General features: G+C 41.4%; 1 protein-coding gene across 2 annotated transcripts in view; it reads left to right on the top strand.

Annotated features, from left to right (window-relative positions):
- TRAPPC8 (trafficking protein particle complex subunit 8) overlaps positions 1–19,104 on the top strand; it is a 156,204-nt gene extending 137,100 nt beyond the window's left edge. For both annotated transcript variants that reach the window (XM_073631521.1, XM_073631519.1), the window contains 6 exons: positions 7–65; positions 660–833; positions 12,460–12,561; positions 12,676–12,821; positions 15,751–15,840; positions 18,049–19,104. In XM_073631521.1, the coding sequence (XP_073487622.1) occupies positions 7–65; positions 660–833; positions 12,460–12,561; positions 12,676–12,821; positions 15,751–15,840; positions 18,049–18,283 (806 nt within the window). In that variant the 3' untranslated portion in view covers positions 18,284–19,104. The remainder of the gene's footprint in view (positions 1–6; positions 66–659; positions 834–12,459; positions 12,562–12,675; positions 12,822–15,750; positions 15,841–18,048) is intronic.
- Positions 19,105–20,247: the final 1,143 nt, after the last annotated feature.

The raw sequence follows: 20,247 nt of genomic DNA, 5'->3' as shown, positions 1-20,247 counted from the left end.
CTTTAGATGACGAGAAATCATTAGACAGATACACGTTTGGGGACATTGTCTTTGGAGGTGAACAGGTATGGTTGATTTATTTTACTCGCTTTGGCTGTATCATATACAGTATAAATATTATGCAGTATCTTTTTGTTATAAAATGGATAATTAGCAGTTTTCAAAAAAAGAGTGGTCCATCTGTGTTTAAAAAAGGATGGCACCACCTTAAAATGGGTTATTCCAAAATAATAAATTCTGTTTTCTTGGGGTCCCTCCGTGTTGTACAATTCTTCTGTAAATAGCTAAAATTATTTGTCTTGCTGACATCTGATGGCTGAAATTCTGTGGCTCCCATGGAGAACTATAACCACATTACTAGAGCTGCTTTGAAGTCCTATTTTCTGTGCCAGAAAAGCTGATTTTTTAGATTTCTTTTAAATCACCTCACCCCATGCTCACCTAGAGCTAATGTTTTGGTGAATATGTGCAGGTTAAATGACCTTTTTAGTTTATCTCACTGTGACTTCACTACTGTAATCACCTCACTAGCATTCTCAGCTCTGGCTGCTTATATTAATTACTGTTATTACTATTTACTTACTATTTTGATATCTTGTTTATGATTTCCTTCGAAGAAATGTGAAATGTAAACCTTGGTTCAAATTGTGTTTTTGCAGATAATTAGTTCGACCACCCCATGCGCAGACTTCTTTTTCCATAGTTGCCTGTTGCAATATAAGAAAAAAACACATTCAAATACAGGTGGGCCTTCAAAATCAACCCCTGATGAAGCAGTCAGGTTGATACAAAAGTGCAGTGAAGTGAATCTCCATTTAATTGTTTTGTGGAAGGTAAGCAACAAAATGGAGGGCTTCTTGAGAAATTTAGAAGTATGTCTGATCTTGTTGTCAATGCATACACAATTAGTACACTTTGTATTTTACTTTTGTACTTTAGTCAATAAATATGGGGTAAAATGTCTCATTTATAAATGTCAGTATAAACAATCCTTCATAAATTTTAGTGTGTTTAGTCGCCTTAAAAATTTTCATACTGGAATATTAAGTAGCCATTAAGTGAGCAAACATGGAACATTAACATTTATACATTGGCCATCCTCATGCTTTAGAACAGGGGTGTCAAACCTTTTGAAGCACGAGGGACACTCCAATCCGATCCACCCAGATGGAAGGTGGTGGATCCCCTTTTGATTTTATTTTTGCGGTTCGCTCCATAGAGGTGAATGGAGGTTCCGATTGGGTCGGACCGATTGCGTGAAAGGGGCTCAAGGTTGATTTCACACTGATGCTCTGCAATTTACCCACACCGCGCGTGCAGTGCACCTGTGGCTTTCCTGCAGGTTAGCTGCACTTTGCCATAGACTTCTATTATATCCTGCAGGTGTAGTGCACTTTCAGAAAGTGCACCAAATCTGCTGGTAATAACAGAAGTCTATGGCTTAGTGCAGGTAATTTGCAGGTGCAATGCAATCCTGTTGTGAGCACTAAGCACCAGGTGGTGCTGTTGCATTCGTTGGAGAGGCGTGGAAGTGCAGGGCAGATGCCGAGAGAGACAGCGGGTGATCCGGGGACCGTGAGAGGCGGCAGGCGTGGTACTTTGGCAATGGGGGGGCGGGAGTGACTGGGGGAAGTGACACCTCACTGAGACTGACAGAAGAGGTGGGACCAAAGACGAGAGTGTCAGGCTGACAAGGAGAAGAGGCAGGTAAGTGAAACTGTGGACCGGAGAAGGGGGTGTGTGTGACAGGCAGAAGGTGAAGCGGCGGGAGCAGAGAGACAGGCTGACCAGGGGTGATTGAAGGTGCTGGCAATCCCTACAGGAAACTGACAGGTGACTGAGTACTTCAAGGGGACTGAGTACTGCTAGGTGGCTGAGTACCTAAGAGCAACACTTACTACCTAGGAGTAACTGGGAGTGCTATTAGTATCTAGGAGTACGTGAGTGTGTCGCGGGGGGTGCTGTGAAGTAATTGGAGTAGTGGTAGCGCCAAGGGAGAGCAGCGTAGAGTACCAATATCAAGTCCTTAATTGGAATCCCCATTAGAATAGAGAATAAAATGTCCAACAGGATTGGTGATGCCACTCAGTGTCGATCCTGCTCCATGTATGCATTCCTTGATGAATCAATTAAGGGCGAATACTGCTGTGCGAGATGTCAGCTAGTTGTTTCTCTGGAAGCCCAGATTCTGGATGTAGAAAACAAGGTGCAACACTGCGCAACATCAACAACCTGGAAAGGAGTTTGTACCTTACCCAGCAGGTGCTGGCTGGGGTCAGTGTAGAGGAGGTTGGAGGCACAGGAGCCAGAGGTGGGTAGCTGGGTGACATCTAGAAGGAGGGGTAGAGGGAAGAGCGATAGGAAGGCTAGTCCTGAGTTGGTACACCCCAACAAATATGCCAAATTGCGTGATGCTGGGAATATAAGCTCAGGAGTGGTAGTGCTGGAGCAGACGACCTCCTCTAGCTGCCAGGGCAGTGACAGCTCTGGCTGACTGGTAATGGGGGACTCAATTATTAGGAGGACAGAGAGAGCAATCTGTCATACAGACCGTGGTAGCCAAACAGTATGTTGTTTACTGGGCGCTCGGGTTCGGCACATCGCGGATCTTGTGGACAGATTGGGAGGACCCAGCTGTCATGGTACACGTTGGCACCAATGACAAACTGAGAGGAAGGTGGAGAGTCCTAAAAAATTATTTCAGGGACGTAGGGAATAGATTGAAGCAAAGGACCCCAAAGGTGGTTTTCTCTGAAATATTACCTGTGCCTCGAGCTACACCACAGAGGCAGCAGGAGATTAGGGAACTGAACAAGTGGTTGAGGAACAGGTGTAGGAAAGAGAGGTTCGGGTTCCTGGAGAACTGGCCCAACTTCTCAGTCGGTTACTGGCTCTTTAGTAAGGACGGCTGCATCTTAATGGGGATGGTACAGCTCTAACGGGAAGAAAGATGGCCACCAAGTTGGAAGGGCTTTTAAACTAGGTGTGTGTGTGTGTGGGGAGGGGGGGGTTTAGAGGTAGCGATAACAGGCAGTGAGCATAGGGTAGAGGGGAATAGTGAAGACACTAGTGATATTATATTTGTAACATCTAATCCCAGTGTGAATGAGTTACCAAATCAAAAACGAAACCTGAGAAATTGTATGGAAAAAAAAATATGCACCAATACAAAACTCAGGGGAATGTTCACAAATGCCAGGAGCCTAGTCAACTGGAGCTGTTACTACACGAGGAGGATGTGGACTTCATGGGAATATCAGAAACTTGGTTTGACAGTTCACATGACTGGCAAACATACAGGGGTATTCCTTGTACCTGAGAGACAGAGAGGTTAGGAAGGGTGTGTCTATATATCAGGAATGATTTACAGGTAGAAGAGCGGAATGACATCAGTGATGGGGCAAGGGGGGAGGTGGAGTGCGTATGGGTGGAGCTCCAAAGGGTGGAAGTAAGTGGGAAATTACTAGCGGGGGTATGTTACAGGCCCCCCAATCTGAGGGAAGAAGTGGAGTTGGATGTCTTCTCACAATTAAAAATGGCAACAAGACAGGGAAGTGTCATCATAATGGGGAATTTCAAAATATCCCGACATTGACTGGACGGAAGGGACAGCCCACTCTCTAACTACTTCAATACCATGCACTTACCCCCTTCCTGCCCAAGCTAATTTTCAGCTTTCTGCGCTGTCGCTGTTTAAATGACAATTGCGCGGTCATGCTACACTGTACCCAAAGCCCCTCCCCACAACAGTTAGAATCACTCCCTAGGACACGCTTAACCCCTGCAGCACCCCTTCCTGGTTAACCCCTTCACTGCCACTTTGGGAGCCACTTCGCACAACCGCGCAATTGTCAGTTAAAGCGACACAGTGCCGAATCGCAAAAAGTGCTCTGGTCTTTGGCCAGCCAAATGCTCCGGGGCTGAAGTGGTTAATTACAAATGACACAGATCTGATTGCAGATGTGGAAATATGGGACAACTTGGAAACTAGCGACCACAGGATTATTACATTCAGTATAAATCATAGAATAAGGAGGCATGAGGGGAGTACAAAAACACAAAATTTCAAAAGAGCTAACTTTTCTAAACTAGGCTCAATACTGCAGGATATTAAGTGGGACCAAACCCTTGAAACATTGAACACAGGAAAAATGGGAATGCTTAGAGGACTAGATTAAATAAAAGTATCACCGAGTGCATTCCCAAGGGGTAATAAATATAGAAGAACAAAGGTTAATGAACCAAAAAGTAAAATGTCTTATGAAGGACAAAAAAAATGGCCTTTAAAAAGTACAAAGCGGTAGGGTCAATGTCAGTAATTAAACAATACAAGGATTGCAATGTGAGGTGTACAGTTGCAATAAAAAGTAGGTGAACCCTTTTGGAATGATAAGGATTTCTGCACAAATTGGTCATAAAATGTGATCTAATCTTCATATAAGTCACAACAATAGTCAATCACAGTCTGCTTAAACTAATAACACACAAAGAATTAAATGTTACCATGTTTTTATTGAACACACCATGTAAACATTCACAGTGCAGGTGGAAAAAGTATGTGAACCCTTGGATTTAATAACTGGTTGAACCTCCTTTGGCAGCAATAACTTCAACCAAACATTTCCTGTAGTTGTAGATCAAACGTGTACACTGGTCAGGAGTAATTCTTGACCATTCCTCTTTACAGAACTGTTTCAGTTCAGCAATATTCTTGGGATGTCTGGTGTGAATCACTTTCTTGAGGTCATGCCACAGCATCTCAATCGGGTTGAGGTCAGGACTCTGACTGGGCCACTCCAGAAGGTGTATTTTCTTCTGTTTAAGCCATTCTCTTGTTGATTTACGTCTATGCTTTGGGTCGTTATCCTGTTGCAACACCCATCTTCTGTTGAGCTTCAGCTGGTGGACAGATGGCCTTAAGTTCTCCTGCAAAATGTCTTGATAAACTTGGGAATTAATTTTTCCTTCAATGATAGCAATCTGTCCAGGCCCTGATGCAGCAAAGCAGCCCCAAACCATGATGCCCCCACCACCACACTTCACAGTTGGGATGAAGTTTTGATGTTGGTGTGCTGTGCCTCTATTTCTCCACACATAGTGTTGTATGTTTCTTCCAAACAACTCAACTTTGGTTTCATCTGTCCACTGAATATTTTGCCAGTACTGCTGTGGAACATGCAGGTGCTCTTGTGCAAGCTGTAAACGTGCAGCAATGTTTTTTTTTTTTTTTGGACAGCAGTGGCTTCCTCCCATGAAATCCATTCTTGTTTAGTGTTTTACGTATGGTAGATTCGCTAACAGGGATGTTAGCATATGCCAGAGACTTTTGTAAGTCTTTAGCTGACACTCTAGGATTCTTCTTCACCTCATTGAGCAGTCTGCGCTGTGCTCTTGCAGTCATCTTTACAGGACGCCCACTCCTAGGGAGAGTAGCAGCAGTGCTGAACTTTCTCCATTTATAGACAATTTGTCTTACCGTGGACTGATGAACAGCAAGGGTTTTAGAGATACTTTATAACCCTTTCCAGCTTTATGCAAGTCAACAATTCTTTATCGTAGGTCTTCTGAGAGCTCTTTTGTGCGAGGCATCATTCACATCAGGCAATGTTTCTTGTGAAAAACAAACCCAGAACTGGTGTGTGTTTTTTATAGGGCAGGGCAGCTGTAACCAACACCTCCAATCTCATCTCATTGATTGGACTCCAGTTGGCTGACACCTCATTCCAATTAGCTCTTGGAGATCTCATTAGTCTAGGGGTTCACATACTTTTTCCACCTGCACTGTGAATGTTTACATGGTGTGTTCAATAAAAACATGATAACATTTAATTCTTTGTGTGTTATTAGTTTAAGCAGACTGTGATTGTCTATTGTGACTTAGATTAAGATCATATCACATTTTATGACCAATTTGTACAGAAATCCATATCATTCCAAAAGGGTTCACATACTTTTTATTGCAACTGTAAGTACGAAATCAGGGCGGCTAAGAAAGACTATGAGAGACATACCGACCAAGACAGTTTTGTTAGCAACACGCCACAGGATCTACCTTTTTGGCTAACAGAGGCCGGAAAGAATTAGAGAAGCTACATAAGTAAATCACCAGGGCCGGATGGCTTACACCCGAGAGTGCTTAAAGAACTCTGGTTATAGGCAGACCGCTATTCCTAATCTTCATGGACCGCATACTGTCAGGATTGGTACCAACTGATTGGCAAAAAGCCCACGTGGTACCAATATTCAAAAAAGGTCAGAGATCTATTCCTGGGAACTATAGGCCTGTCAGGTTGGTAGTTTGTAAACTATTTGAGGGGATGATAAGGGACTATATCCAAGAATTTTCTGGTGAAAACAGCATCTTTAGCAGTAATCGGCACAGATTTACGAAAGGTCGTTCTTGCCAAACCAACCTATTAATAATCTACAAGGAAGGGAGCTGCCATCTGGACAAAGGTAGGCCGGTGGATGTGGTATATCTGGATTTTGCAAAAGCATTTGATACAGTCCTCCTACAAACGCTTGTAACCCAAAAGAATAAAAATAAATCCTGTTCCCTTAAAGCATTTTATACAGCACAGTGCTTGTGCTGTGTCATTTGGCCCCCATAACACCTGAAATACCTGGCTCATCCTGCCAGTTTCTACCCTCCCCTCTCTGCACTGACTCTGATGTATCGGGGCTGCTGAGCCCTGACACCGGAGTCATCCGTACGTGGCTCCGTCATCCGCAGCCTGCTCTCCTGTTTCTGTGTCTCCCTCTGTCCTCTCTGCCTGTCAGCTCCCTGATCCTCCCCTCCTGTTCTAAAGTTTTTTTCTATAGTTCCCTCTGATATAGAACATTAGGCTCTGCAGTGCATCTCATTTATAAAAATATGCCGTATAATAGCTTACGCCAGAGCGCCGTTCAGCACTTGCGTCACTGCCCGCCGTTCTCCTCCCCTCCTCTTCTCGGCTGATGTCAGCGGGGGTTTCCCAGCACCTCCCCCTGCAGCTTTCGCATCGGGAGAGGAAGACCAGCGAACAGTCAGCTGAGCGCCGAACGGCGCTCTGAAGTAAGCTATTATGCTGCATATTTTTATAAATGACATGCACTGGGGAACTGTAGAATTTTTTTTAACCTTAACAACAATTGAATCTACAAGCTGAGGTCTGTAGGCATGGACCATAGGGTATGTACCTGGATAGAAAAATGAGGCGTGTCTAAATGGTTGTGATAAATAACGTATATTATTTAGAGTGGTTAGTGGTGTACCCCAGGGCTCTGTCCTGGGACCAATTCTGTTTAATTTATTAATAAATGATATAGAGGATGGGATAAGTAGCTTGATCCTAGTGTTTGCTGACGACACAAAAATATGCAGGGCAATAACAACACAGCAGGATATAGAAACCTTACAAGAGGACCTGAATAAATTAATGGAGTGGGCTACTACATGGCAAATGAAGTTTAACATTGAAAAATGTAGGAAGTATGGATAGTTTTAAGAGCCTCTTGGACGTGCATCTTAACGAAAACAAATTAAAAGGGGGTATGGGAAATGATTTTTCTACACACACCTACACAGGATGAACTGGATGGACTGTTGTCTTTATTTAACCTTACCAACTATGTAACATGATCCAGAAACACCACTATCTTCTCTGGGCCAAAGCTCATTTAAAATGGTCTGTTGCAAAGTGGGAAAACTGTTCTGTTGTCAGAAGAATCTAAATTTGATGTTTCTTTTGGCAACCAGTCCTCCGGACTTAAGAGGGAGGGGGACCTTCCAACATATCAGCACTCAGTTCAAAAGCTTCCATCTCTGATGGTATGAGGATGCATTAGTGCATATGGAATGGGCAGCTTGCACATCTGGAAGGGCACACCAATGCTGAAAGTTATATCCAGGTTTTACAGCTGTATATGCTCCCATCCCGATGTCTTTTTCAGGAAAAAGGCCTTGCATATTTCAGCAGGACAATGCTAAACTACATACTGTATCTATAACAACAGCATTGCTTCATAGTAGAAGAGTCCAGGTGCTTAACTGGCCTGCCTGCAGTCCAGGCCTTTCACAAATTGAAAATATTTGGCACATCTTGAAATGAAAAGTACGACAAAGAAGACCCAGAACTGTTGATCAGTTATGCCGTGTACACACGACCGGTTTTGCCTTCGGAATAAACTCTGAAGGTTTCTCCGACAGAATTCCATTCTAGCGGTCTTGCCTACACACGGTCAAACCAAAGTCCGACCGTCCAGAACCCGGTGACGTACAGCACGTACGATGGGACTAGAAAAAGGAAGTTCAGTAGCCAATAGCTTCCGTCTCTTACTTGCTTCAGAGCAAGCGTCGTTTTTGGTCCGTCGGAACAGCATACAGACGAGCGTTAGGAATCGGTTCCGTCGGAAATATTTAGAACATGTTCTATTTCTAGGTCCGTCAGAATTTTCGAAAAAGAAAGTCCAATGAGGCACACACACGATCGGAATAGACGATGAAAAGCTTCCGTCTGACTTTTTCTGTCGGACATTCCACTCGGGTGTACGCGGCTTTAGGATCCTATGTCAGGCACACATAGGACAACATTCCTCTCCCAAAACTCCAGCAGCTGGTCTCCTTAGTTCCGAGGCATTTACAGAGTGTTGTTAAATAAAGAGATGATGGTACCTTGTGGTAAACATGGCCTTGTCCCAACTTTTTTGAAACATGTTGCTGCCATAACTTTCCATTTTTTTTTTGTAAATGCTACATTTTCTCAGTTTAAACATTAGATAAGTTCTGTTGTGAATAAAATATGAGTTTATGAAATGTGAAAATCATTGCATTCTGTTTTTATGTAGGTTTTACACAGTGTCCCAACTTTTTTGGAATTGGGGAGTTGAAACTTTAAAAGCCTTGTTTGACACGCACACTATTGAAAATCAATATTTATATATGAACCGCTTCCCGCCCGCCGGCCATCATATGACGTCCTTGACTTTGAGCGGGGATATCTGAATGATGCCTGCAGCTACAGGCATCATTCAGATATCGTCTTTTTCAGCCGACGATTCCCTACACCATAGGAGTGATCATAGCCGCTTGACCATTCTTACGGGCAGCGAAAGGAGTGCTTCTACCGACTCACCGCTTCCATCAGTGAGTCGGAGACAGGATCTGCTGGCACTTTACCATAGAGATTTCCGGCGGACCAGAGTTTCTATGATCGTTCGGAGGCCGGGCACGATGTTATGATGTCACGCCCGGCCTCTGCATTCTAACAAACGGCGCTGCATCGGCTGGGAAGCTGTCATTGTATTCTCTAGGGTCTCTGCTATAAAAACGTATATAATGTTTGGGGGTTCTATTTAATTTTCTAGCAAAAAAATTATGATTTTTACATGTAGGAGAGAAATGTCAAAATTGGCCTGGGTTGCAAGTGGTCAAAGTGGTTGTTAACCCACTTCTATAAAAAGCTCCCATCCCCTCTGTAAAATAACAATAAGTGCCCCTGTGTCTGTGTTATATAAACAATATGCTGATCTGTACCTATAACACAGTGGCTCCCGGCGATCAGGTGACTCCTCGGCTCTCTCCTCTGCCGGCTGGCAGCTCCAGCGGACAGGGCTGAGCACTGCCGCTGACGTCAGCCGGGGAAGAGAGGAGAGAGAGCGAAGGCGTAACATGATTGCTGGTGTAATATCGGTACAGATGAGCATATTTTTTACATAACACAGGGGCACGTATTGTTATAATACAGAGGGGATGGGAGCATTTTATATTAATTATGAGAGCAGCAGGAGCGGAGGGGGCGGGCGCTGACACCAGCAGACAGGCAGGGAGGGAGAGGGGAGAGGATAGAGGAAAGCAGAGCAGGGCTGCGGATGACGGCGGCACGTAAACTGACCACGGTGTCAGGGCCCAGCAGTTGTGATTTACAGGGGGGAGGGCATAGCCAGGCAGGATCAGCCAGGTTTTTTTTAGGTGGTACAGGGGGCCAAATGAGACAGCACAAGCACTGTGCTGTATAACATGCTTTAACCACTCCTGACCAGGCCATTTTTTTGCAATACGGCACTGCATCACTTTAACTGACAATTGCGCGGTCATGCAACGTTATACCCAAACAAAATTGATGTCCTTTTTTTGCCACAAATAGAGCTTTCTTTTGGTGGTATTTGATCACCTCTGCAGTTTTTATTCTATGCGCTATAAGCAAAAAAGTGACAATTTTGAAAAAAAAAACAATATTTTGTACTTTTTCAATTTAAAAAAAAAAAAAAAACAAAACAAATTTTTTCCTCAGTTTAGGCCGATGTATATTCTTCTACATATTTTTGGTAAAAAAAATTGCAATAAATATTGATTGGTTTGCGCAAAAGTTATAGCGTCTACAAAATAGGGGATAGATTTATGGCATTTTTATTTATTTTTTTACTAGTAATGGCGGTGATCAGCGATTTTTTTTATTTTTTTTTTTATCCTGACTGCGACATTGCGGCAAGACAGATCGGGCACTTTTGACACTTTTTTGGGACCAGTGACATTTATACAGTGATCAGAGCTAAAAATAGCCACTGATTACTGTATAAATGTCATTGGCAGGGAAGGGGTTAACACTAGGGAGTGATCAAGGGGTTAACTGTGTTCCCTAGGTGTGTTCAAACTTGGGGGGGTGGGACTGACTAGGGGAGGAGACCGATCGGTGTTCATACTTAGTGTGAACACACGATCTGTCTCCTGTCCCCTGAGAGAACCGGGATTTGTGTGTGTACACACACAGATCCTGGTTCTCGCTCTGTCACGAGCAATCGCGGGTGCCCGACAGGCGCATAGGCTTCAGGGATGCGCGCCTGCTAAAGCGTCTTAAAGAACCGACGTACAGCAGTGCCATGCTGCCGCAGTATAACTGCGGCGGCTGGTCCAGAAGCAGTTAACGGAACAGGATGGTTTTTTTTTTGGGGGGGGGGGGGGGGGGGGTTTTAACAAACACTTTCGCTTTGCTTTCTGTATCCTTGGTTTGATTGCTTGCTTTGACATGCACTTTTCATTGAATCAACCTACTCTTTTTAAATCATAATGGCAACAGAAACTACCCAAATGACCGTGATCAAAAGTTTACATACCCTGGCGATTTTGGCCTGATAACATGCACACAAGTTGACACAAAGGGGTTTGAATGGCTATTAAAGGTAACCATCCTCACCTGTGATCTGTTTGCTTGTAATTAGTGTGTGTCTATAAAAGGTCAGTGAGTTCCTGGACTCCTGACAGACCCTTGCATCTTTCATCCAGTGCTGCACTGACATTTCTGGTTTCTGAGTCATGGAGAAAGCAAAAGAATTGTCAAAGGATCTGCGGCAAAAGGTAGTTGAAGGTTGGTCAGGTAGAACAACTAAAATTTCAGCCACAACTGCCAGGAAAATTGTTCAGGATGCAAAGAAAAACCCACAAATAACTTCAGGTGACATACAGGACTCTCTGAAAACATGTGGTGTGGCTGTTTCAAGGTGCACAATAAGGAGGCACTTGAAGAAAGATGGGCTGTACGGTCGAATCGCCAAAAGAAAGTCATTACTATGCATAGTGCCACAAAGTATCTCGCTTACAATTCGCCAAACAGCACAGAGACAAGCCTTTAACCTTCTGACACAAAGTCATTTGGAGTAATGAGACCAAAATTTAGGTTTTTGGCCACAACCATAAAAGCTTCATTTAGAGAAGAGTCACCAAGGCCTATGATGAAGGTACGGAGGTGGATCGCTGATGTTTTGGGGATGTGTGAGCTACAAAGGCACAGGAAATTTGGTCAAAATTGATGGCAAGATGAATGTAGTATGTTATCAAAAAATACTGGAGGAACATTTGCACTCATCAGCCAGCAAGCTGCGCATGGGACGTACTTGGACATTCCAACATGACAATGATCTAAAACACAAGGCCAAGTCAACCTGTCATTGGCTACAGCAGAATAAAGTGTAGGTTCTGGAGTGGCCATCTCAGTCTCCTGACCTCAATATCATTGAGCCACTCTGGGGAGATCTCAAACGTGCAATTAAAAGAACCTCATCCACAAATACCACAAAAGACTTCAAGCTGTCATTGATGTTAAAGGGGGCAATACACGGTATTAAGAACTGGGTTATGTAAACTTTTGATCAGGGTCATTTGGGTAGTTTCTGTTGTCATTATGATTTAAAAAGAGTAAACACAGTTGATTGATAATAAATGGCTTCAGTCAAACACTAACCATGAGTGAAAGAAAAGTTTTTGTGTTGTCATTCATATTCTCTGAAAAATGGCCAAGAAATCATAAATTCTGGTATGTAAACTTATGAGCACAACTGTAGATTACATGTATTCATAGTTTTGTATTTCCCAGGTTTTCACTTTACTATGTGCTGACCCTTTAAGAAGCACTGGTCCAGGGTACCCTCCCTGCCTGTGGTCATAGCAATAAACATGACATATTTTGCCTTCATTTTATCTTTCAGGCATATGTTATTGAAGATAACAAGCAATTAATTTTGGAAGGTCAACATCATGTGACTTTGCATGCTGTTGGAACCGAAGCATTGTCTTTCCCTCAAAAACAGGTGATTCTTTCATGTTTTCTTAGGTCTTATTGTTTCCTCAAATTTCTTTTTGAGTTTTGAGCCTTGATAGCTGAAAAACATACCCTCTTTGTTCTTTTATAACTGTTAATGTAGGAGCAGCCGGAGATGGTACTGTTAAAATTTAACAAGTCTGAGAATACACCTGCACCAGTGCGTCCATCACCAGAGCAGCTTTCCAATCTAATAAAAACAAGCCTTCACTACCCCGAATCTTTTAATCATCCGTTCCACCAAAAAAGGTATTTAAAAGAATTGTTCTTGGTGCGCTTAGCTCTCAACTGCTTTCCTAGGCACCACAGTTTGAAATTCTTACCATCTAAAGCTGCTTTCACACTAATGAGTTTTTATTCCCTTTTTGCCTTACCAAAGATGAAAGAAAAATGCATAACCATTAAATCCTCTGGAGCACTTCATACCAGTCTGTTGTGGGTCAGTTGTGTTTTTTGATGCTGTAAAAAAAAAAAAAAATGAAATGATTGTAAACACAATGAGCCAATCAAATTAACAGAAAAATACATTTCTAGGGGGTGTTCTGTACAGAAAAAGTGCATGCCCTAGTTGATAGATATATATATATATATATATATATATATATATATATATATATATATATATATATTATAGTAGAGTCAATGCCTGCAACAGCTTTGGCAATTATTGAAATTCAAACGCTGGGATACTAGATCCTACTGCTTTTGGTAATTCTATGGACTTAAATCATTCAGAATGACTGTAAATACTTTTGCAGATTATCTCAAAAGACACTTAGACCTTTGTTACATTGGTCAAAATAAATCTGTTCATCTAGAGCAGGGGTAGGCAACCTCGGCCCTCCAGCTGTGGTGAAACTACAAGTCCCATGAGACATTGCAAGACCCTGACAATCGCAGGCATGACTCTGAGAGGCAGAGGCATGATGGGATTTGTAGTTTAACTACAGCTGGAGTGTCGAGGTTGCTGATCTAGAGCATGAATTATATTACACATGTGCCAGTGTGTGATTTGTGCAAAAACAAGCAATCAATTCTGATCACAACAATAGCATTACAGTTGCTTAGCATTTAGAGCATGGAATTTGCTATTACTAAAACCTATTTCTTAAGCAGGGTATACACGTACATGTTTTTTTTCGCGCAACCAGCAGTTGAACGGAAAAAAACGGACATAACATAAGCAATGTGGATGCAGGAATCTCAAAGCAATAAAGTTCTAAGGCTGGCCATACACTATTCAATTTTCCTGTTCAACTTTCCTTTAGATTTACCAAAACCATATAATAGGAGGTCAAACCTAAACACTTTCAATTTGGATGCAATCAGGCAGGCCCTTGTACTACATAGTTGAAGGTAAATCTAAAGAAAATTGAACAGGAAAATTGTATGGTGTATGGCCAGCTTAAGTAATTTTCAAGCAAAAAAAAAAAATGCATTTTTTACATGTGTGAGAAGTTTTGAATTGGTGAAGATTAAAAAAAAAAGAAAATTCCCTTCCTACCTAATCTACCCACCCCATTCTTAAAGTGCATGTAAACCCAATTCATGAAATTTGAGCTGGGTACATATATCTGCAGTGTTTTCTTATCTCTCTTCAAAGCCCTAAGTTCCATGGCTTTCTCCTGCTCCATTCTTCTGTTATCAGCATGATAACATCTGTCAAGTTGTCCATCAACTGTGATAAAACCAGCCTGAATTTTGTGTCAGGGTGGGTGCTATAAGTAGATTAGCAGAGAGCTGGTTTATTCACAGCACAGCTCAGCAGGTTTCTATGTGGAATGGGGATGTGTGCTTTTCCTCCAGTCAGCTGTCTCAGAGTGTATGACAAGAATCCACACCCACAGGTGAATCAGGAAGAGAAAATTCTAACAGGATGTGCACTTTCTAAACAGTATATAAAGCTGAAGACAGCAGATATACATGTACAACTTATGTATGAGGATTTGTTTTATCCCTGTGTATAATCTAAGGCTGTTCACTGGGTATATGTGAGGGTTTACATCCACTTTTAAGTAGAACTGTATAGGCAAAACTTTTTTTTAATTCATTTTGGATAGAGTAAGGCAGGGTTATAACCCCTCTCAGATTTATTTTCGCCATCTATGTCCCATAGTGGAGATTTCCCTTTACTTCTTGTCCCATAACCAAACAGGAAGTCTGAGGAAATCCCTGCAAATAAAGGGAATTCCTTGGGCACCCCCAGGTCACAGGGACTAGTGTGCTCATTGGAAGATTTCCCATCTATTACGTTTCTGGGGACAACCCAAAATTTGGGACTTTCTTTTACTTTCACTTTTAATGATAATGGTAAATAGGACAATCTCAATTGAGGAGGAAGGGGCTTACCTGTGCTGTGTGTGTGTGTGTGTGTGTGCGCATATATATGGATGCACTCAGCCCGGCTTTGGAACACACCCGTATGGGTGCCCCCTTAGCACCTGGCTTGCTGAGGGGACATGTGCAGGAAGGAGGAGCAGAAAGCACTGGTGGGGGGGATAGAAAATGAGAAGGTTAAGGGCTGCTCTGTACAATACTGTTGCACAGAGCAGGCAAGTATAACATAAATTTTATTTTAAGGCCTATTTAACAGAGTTGTAACACTGGCGTAAAAATTTACTGATCAGGAACAAAAGTTCCTGTGTAATAATCAGTAAATAAAATGCATAAAAATGATCCTGTTATTTACTTTTTTTTTTTTTTCGATTGCATACGTGTATACGCATGTCCTCAGACCCAAACTTTTGTATTCTGTGTAAAGGATCTGAATGCAGTGCATGTTTATGCACCTGTGTTAACGTGTCCAACTAAAAACAATGCAGATGCATTCAGAGCCATAAATTCTAAATTGTTGTAAATGCATTTTTTTACAGCCATTTAATGTTTCCCACAATAAAAAAAACCTTGCTCGTATTTTTTTTTTTTTTCATTTTAAAGCATAGTTCCGCTTTAAACCGTCAGAAAATATGAGTGATCAAAGAGCATACACATACAACCTGTGTTTGTTCCATATCAAAGTTACCAGTGCCAGCTTTATAATGTATGCATTATATCACTAATTTATTAATCGCCTATATGAAAACTCTGTATAACGACATGTAATGCATTTGGTACAGATTATTTTTACCACGAAGTGACATTTTATTCATCTGGATTTTTGGTTTGTCTGTCTCTACAGTCTTTGTTTAGTTCCAGTCACACTTGTGCTCACCAATAGCTCTCAGGCAGAAGTTGATGTAATAATTGATCTTAGACACAAAACCACAAGGTAAGTGTTTCACTGTTTTTATATAATGCCTTTTCAGGAAGGGTTAAAATAATTATATGTTAAAGTGTCTAAACTCAAGAAGAAAAATGTAATATTCTGCACTTTGCCCATACTTTATATCTGGTGGCTGCATTAGTTTTCTTTTTAAGGCTTTCATTAATATTCACTCCCTGATGCTACCAGTAACCCACTTCCTGTCCTAGAATGACAACACTCAGTCACTGTACTGTATCTATAGAAGTGGCAGTGTTGTCTCCCTAGAACAGGTATTGTGTTAAGACTACAGAGCATCTATAACTCTCCTAATCCCCATAACGTAGGGGAGATGTTCTGTAGTCCACAGAGCTGAACTAAGCTGGGCAGATAACATTGCTTGAGATAAATCTGCACAGGACAGCACTTTTCAGAATCTGCTTCTCCTTTTTTTTTGCAATAATTAACCTATAGAAGAGTGACTGCATTAAAAAGACTAAGTGGTCCATCAAACCAATACAACAAAATTTATTTTCTATTGCAAATTTAACAGACTAAACGGGAACAAAAAAACAAATGTATTGTTAGGTTTTGCATTTTAACTGATTTACTTTAACTGAGGAAAAAAATAGAAATATATCAAATGTCGAATACACATTTATAAAACATCTAGGTTGAGTTCCTGGTGAATCATTGCTTTATAGTGTGACTTTGTTTTAAATTGTCAGGAATCTCCTCCTCCCTGATGCAGAAACTCTGCTGTTTGTGTCCCAGCCTACTCAGTTTCAGGCAGTATTCTGTTTAATAATGGGGCCAGACTCCTATACTAAATTGTGTACATGCAGCTCCAAGCCATTGAAATGAACAGAGCGGCTAACTACCTAGGTCTAGATTTACTAAACTACACTGTCCTATTGATTTCTATGAGCTAGGCTCTGCACATATATACGTTACAGTACAGGCACCCAGCTCTACTTTTAAACCGAACACCATTCCTAATAGTCTGAGGCAATTAAAGAGTGGAGGTGGGGGGAACGAGATTACGGATATAAAACAGAATTGCAATTAAAGTGGTTCTGAAGGCATTTTTTTTTCTATAATGCCTTCATGTATTTCTGACATTAAAGGCAGACTTTATTTTTATTTTTACTCCTGGCTTCTCCTCTTCAGTCAGTGCCTCCAATAGCAAAGCGCTTGCTCTGGGGACACTGGTGCTCCCAGGCTCCCGAGTCCCGCGCTATGCCTCCATAAAACACAAAGAGCAGTGGCTTCATCCCCGCACCCCCCCCCACATTCTCCTCATTGGCTCAATGACTCCCACTGCTGTCTCAGCCAATGAGGAGTGAGATGAGAGATCTAGGAGCTTAGCTCCCATGCGCACCGCTGGATCGAGGAGGAACTCAAGTTAGTATTTGGGGGGTCGCTGCACACAGAAGGTTTCTTTACCTTCATGCATAGAATGCACGCTCGAGGGCATGCCCACACTGGTGCCCCCTGTTACACTGCTTGCTATGGGGGGACATGCAGGAAGCAGTGGACAGCCACAGAAGAGGTTAGGGACAATATCGTTGCACAGAGCAGGTAAGTATAACCTCTTCCTTCTTCCTTTTTCTTTCTTTCTTCCTTCCTTAATTTCTTCTTTCTTTTTCTTCTTTTTCTTCTTTCTTCTTTTTTTATTTTAAGAAAAAAAAACTTTTACCTTTTTAGAATCAATTTAATTTATCCAACAGGGTTTTTAAGCACAACTTTAACCACTTCAGCCCAGGAAGGTTTGGCTGCTCAATGACCAGGCCATTTTTTGCGATACGGCACTGCGTCTCTTTAACTGACAATTGCATTGTCCTGCCACATTGTACCCAAACAAAATTGACATACTTTTTTTCCGCACAAATAGAGCTTTCTTTTGGTGATATTTGATCATCTTTGCATTTTAAACAACATTATAAACAAAAAAAAGAGCGATAATTTTGAAAAAAACAATATTGTATTTTTTGCAGCACGCACGGCGCCCCCTAGTGGTCAAAAGGGGAACATACACACAGCTACGTTGGTTCGCCCTGGGGAGCCAACCTGCCGCAGTACAATTGCGACGGCTGGTCGAGAAGGGGTTAAAAGGGTCTTGTGCTTTTAGTTATCTTTAATTTACCAGAATACACTGCAAAAAGCTTTATGTACTATAGTTTACGTTTTAAAAAATCTAAGGGTCTTATTAATTATTTTTAACTTGATTTACAGTCCCGAAGCGTTAGAAATCCATGGATCTTTCACCTGGTTGGGGCAAACCCAGTACAAGCTTCTGCTGAAAAGCCACGAAGTGTTCAGTCTGCAACTGAAAGCGTGTTTTGTGCACTCTGGAATCTACAATCTCGGGACTCCAAGAGTGTTTGCAAAGCTGGCCAACCAAGTCACACTCTTTGAAACCAATCAACAGAACTCAATGCCAGCACTGATTGTCATCAATAATGTCTGAGTAATCTACAACTAAGGATTGGAGGAAGTGTACCATTAGATTTCCCATGGCTCGGGTCTAGCCATTCTTTCCTCTACAGTATCTACTGCACCAGAGATCCCATAGGAATTTCATGAAGACTGTTGACTAATATTCCTTTATGCAAGACACTTGGAACTGATACATCACTTCCCTGCTTTGTACAGTTAACTCATTTTAAATATTTCCAAGGAAATAAAAGGTTCATTGTACTAAATTAAAATGTTTAATTTGGTTACCATGTGCTTAAAGCATTATCTTTGCGTTCAAACTGTGTAGTGTCCTTGCACACCTTCATGTAAGATATTAATGTCATTTGCACTTTTTGTTTTACAGCTTTTTCCCCCTCGAGATGTAGCTAGACTTTATTTGGGAGTGTTTTAAAATTTAAATACACTCTGTATGTAGACAAAAACTAAATCTAATGGACGTTTGCATTGCATTTGTTAACAGTTTAATTCATCTCAGTACTGAATGCACTATTTTACACTTCCATTACATTGTCTTTCAAGTTGAGTTATTCCCTTTATTACATAACTTTAAAATTTCAGTTGATTACATCAGTATGATTTAAAGTCTGCTTTTCCATAAATGATGTATTATATTTATAACAAATGTATTGTAAATAGAATAAAACATACGCCATATTTGCTGTTCAAAGACTTTTCTTGCATATAATAGGCTGTTATCAAGGGCCATAATATATATTGTTGCTTAATTATGTTAACAGTATAAAATAATGTATATAAAACATTCAAAGTTTTAACAAGTCTGTGAGTAAACAAATGTAATATTTTTAAAAATGTTGTCTTATTTCTTCTAATGCATGTGATGTTTTAGAAACAATGGTGATCTGTTTAAAGAGGATTGTGGGGGTTAGTAGCAGAACAAGTTAAGTCCACTTCATCAGCACTTCTGTCATCTCATTTGTAGTGTTTGCAACCTTGAGGAGGTTCAGCGCTGTGGGAATTGGTAGGGGTGATGCATTTGGCCTCTCTTTATCTATGACTCTCATTAGGTAAAGAACTGGAGTGGCAGTGTCGGCTAAGCTAGGGGTGGGAATGGAGGCGCTTTTCCCTGCCATTTGTTTGCCAGTGTGGTACAGCAGGAATAGTCAGGGAACATATGCACATTTTTCTACACCAAACGCAACCATCCTTGTCTAACATCTTTTCCTAAATGGCAAGGGTGATAAAGGAGTGGTGGGCATTTTTAATTCCGTGAAGGATCATTCTAGAGACACCAGTCTCCAAGTTTTTTGAATGCAACTGAATAGATTGTGACCCTACAGAAAGGAGGTAGGGTCAGAGCTGTAAATGCTTGGCACTCAAAACTTAAGTTGCAAATCAGAGAAAGAACCAACAAGAATACTTGTAAGGATATAGGATGGTCTTTGAAGGCACAGCATGAGACTTACAATTTTCTATGTGAAAAACAATTATTTTATTGTGTACATGTTAAACTTGTTATATAAAAGACTTGGAAACAGTCGAATGGAGGAATGAATCCCCTCTATACGTATAGATTTCCCTCAAGTGTTGTGGGACAGCAATGATTTATGATTTATGAGGGGAACGGACACTATTAGCAGCAAAGATTAGTGTATGTGTGTGTATACATATGTGTGTGTGTGTGTATGTATGTATGTATGTATGTGTATATATATATATATATATATATATATATATATATATATATATATATATATATATATATATATTCCAAGTCATCTTCCAGGACAGCTTACAGAGAGATAGGATCCTCCCACCTAGCACAGGAAACACACGATCCACATCATAAAAGCAGCACACGTGTATTAGCCCCTCAGTATTTGTGTTTCCAGTCAGGAACTCCAAACAGATGTTTGTTATTTTTCCATCCTTCATGCTAGGTGGCAGGGGCCTCCCGACGTCCATACCCAGGGCAAACAGGGGTAATACTCCTAG

Source organism: Aquarana catesbeiana, linkage group LG05 (assembly GCF_042186555.1).
Source record: "Aquarana catesbeiana isolate 2022-GZ linkage group LG05, ASM4218655v1, whole genome shotgun sequence".
In the NCBI taxonomy this organism is placed as follows: domain Eukaryota; kingdom Metazoa; phylum Chordata; class Amphibia; order Anura; family Ranidae; genus Aquarana; species Aquarana catesbeiana.
The sequence above is the reverse complement of the archived record's forward strand: the minus strand, read 5'-3'. Positions and strand labels throughout refer to the sequence as shown.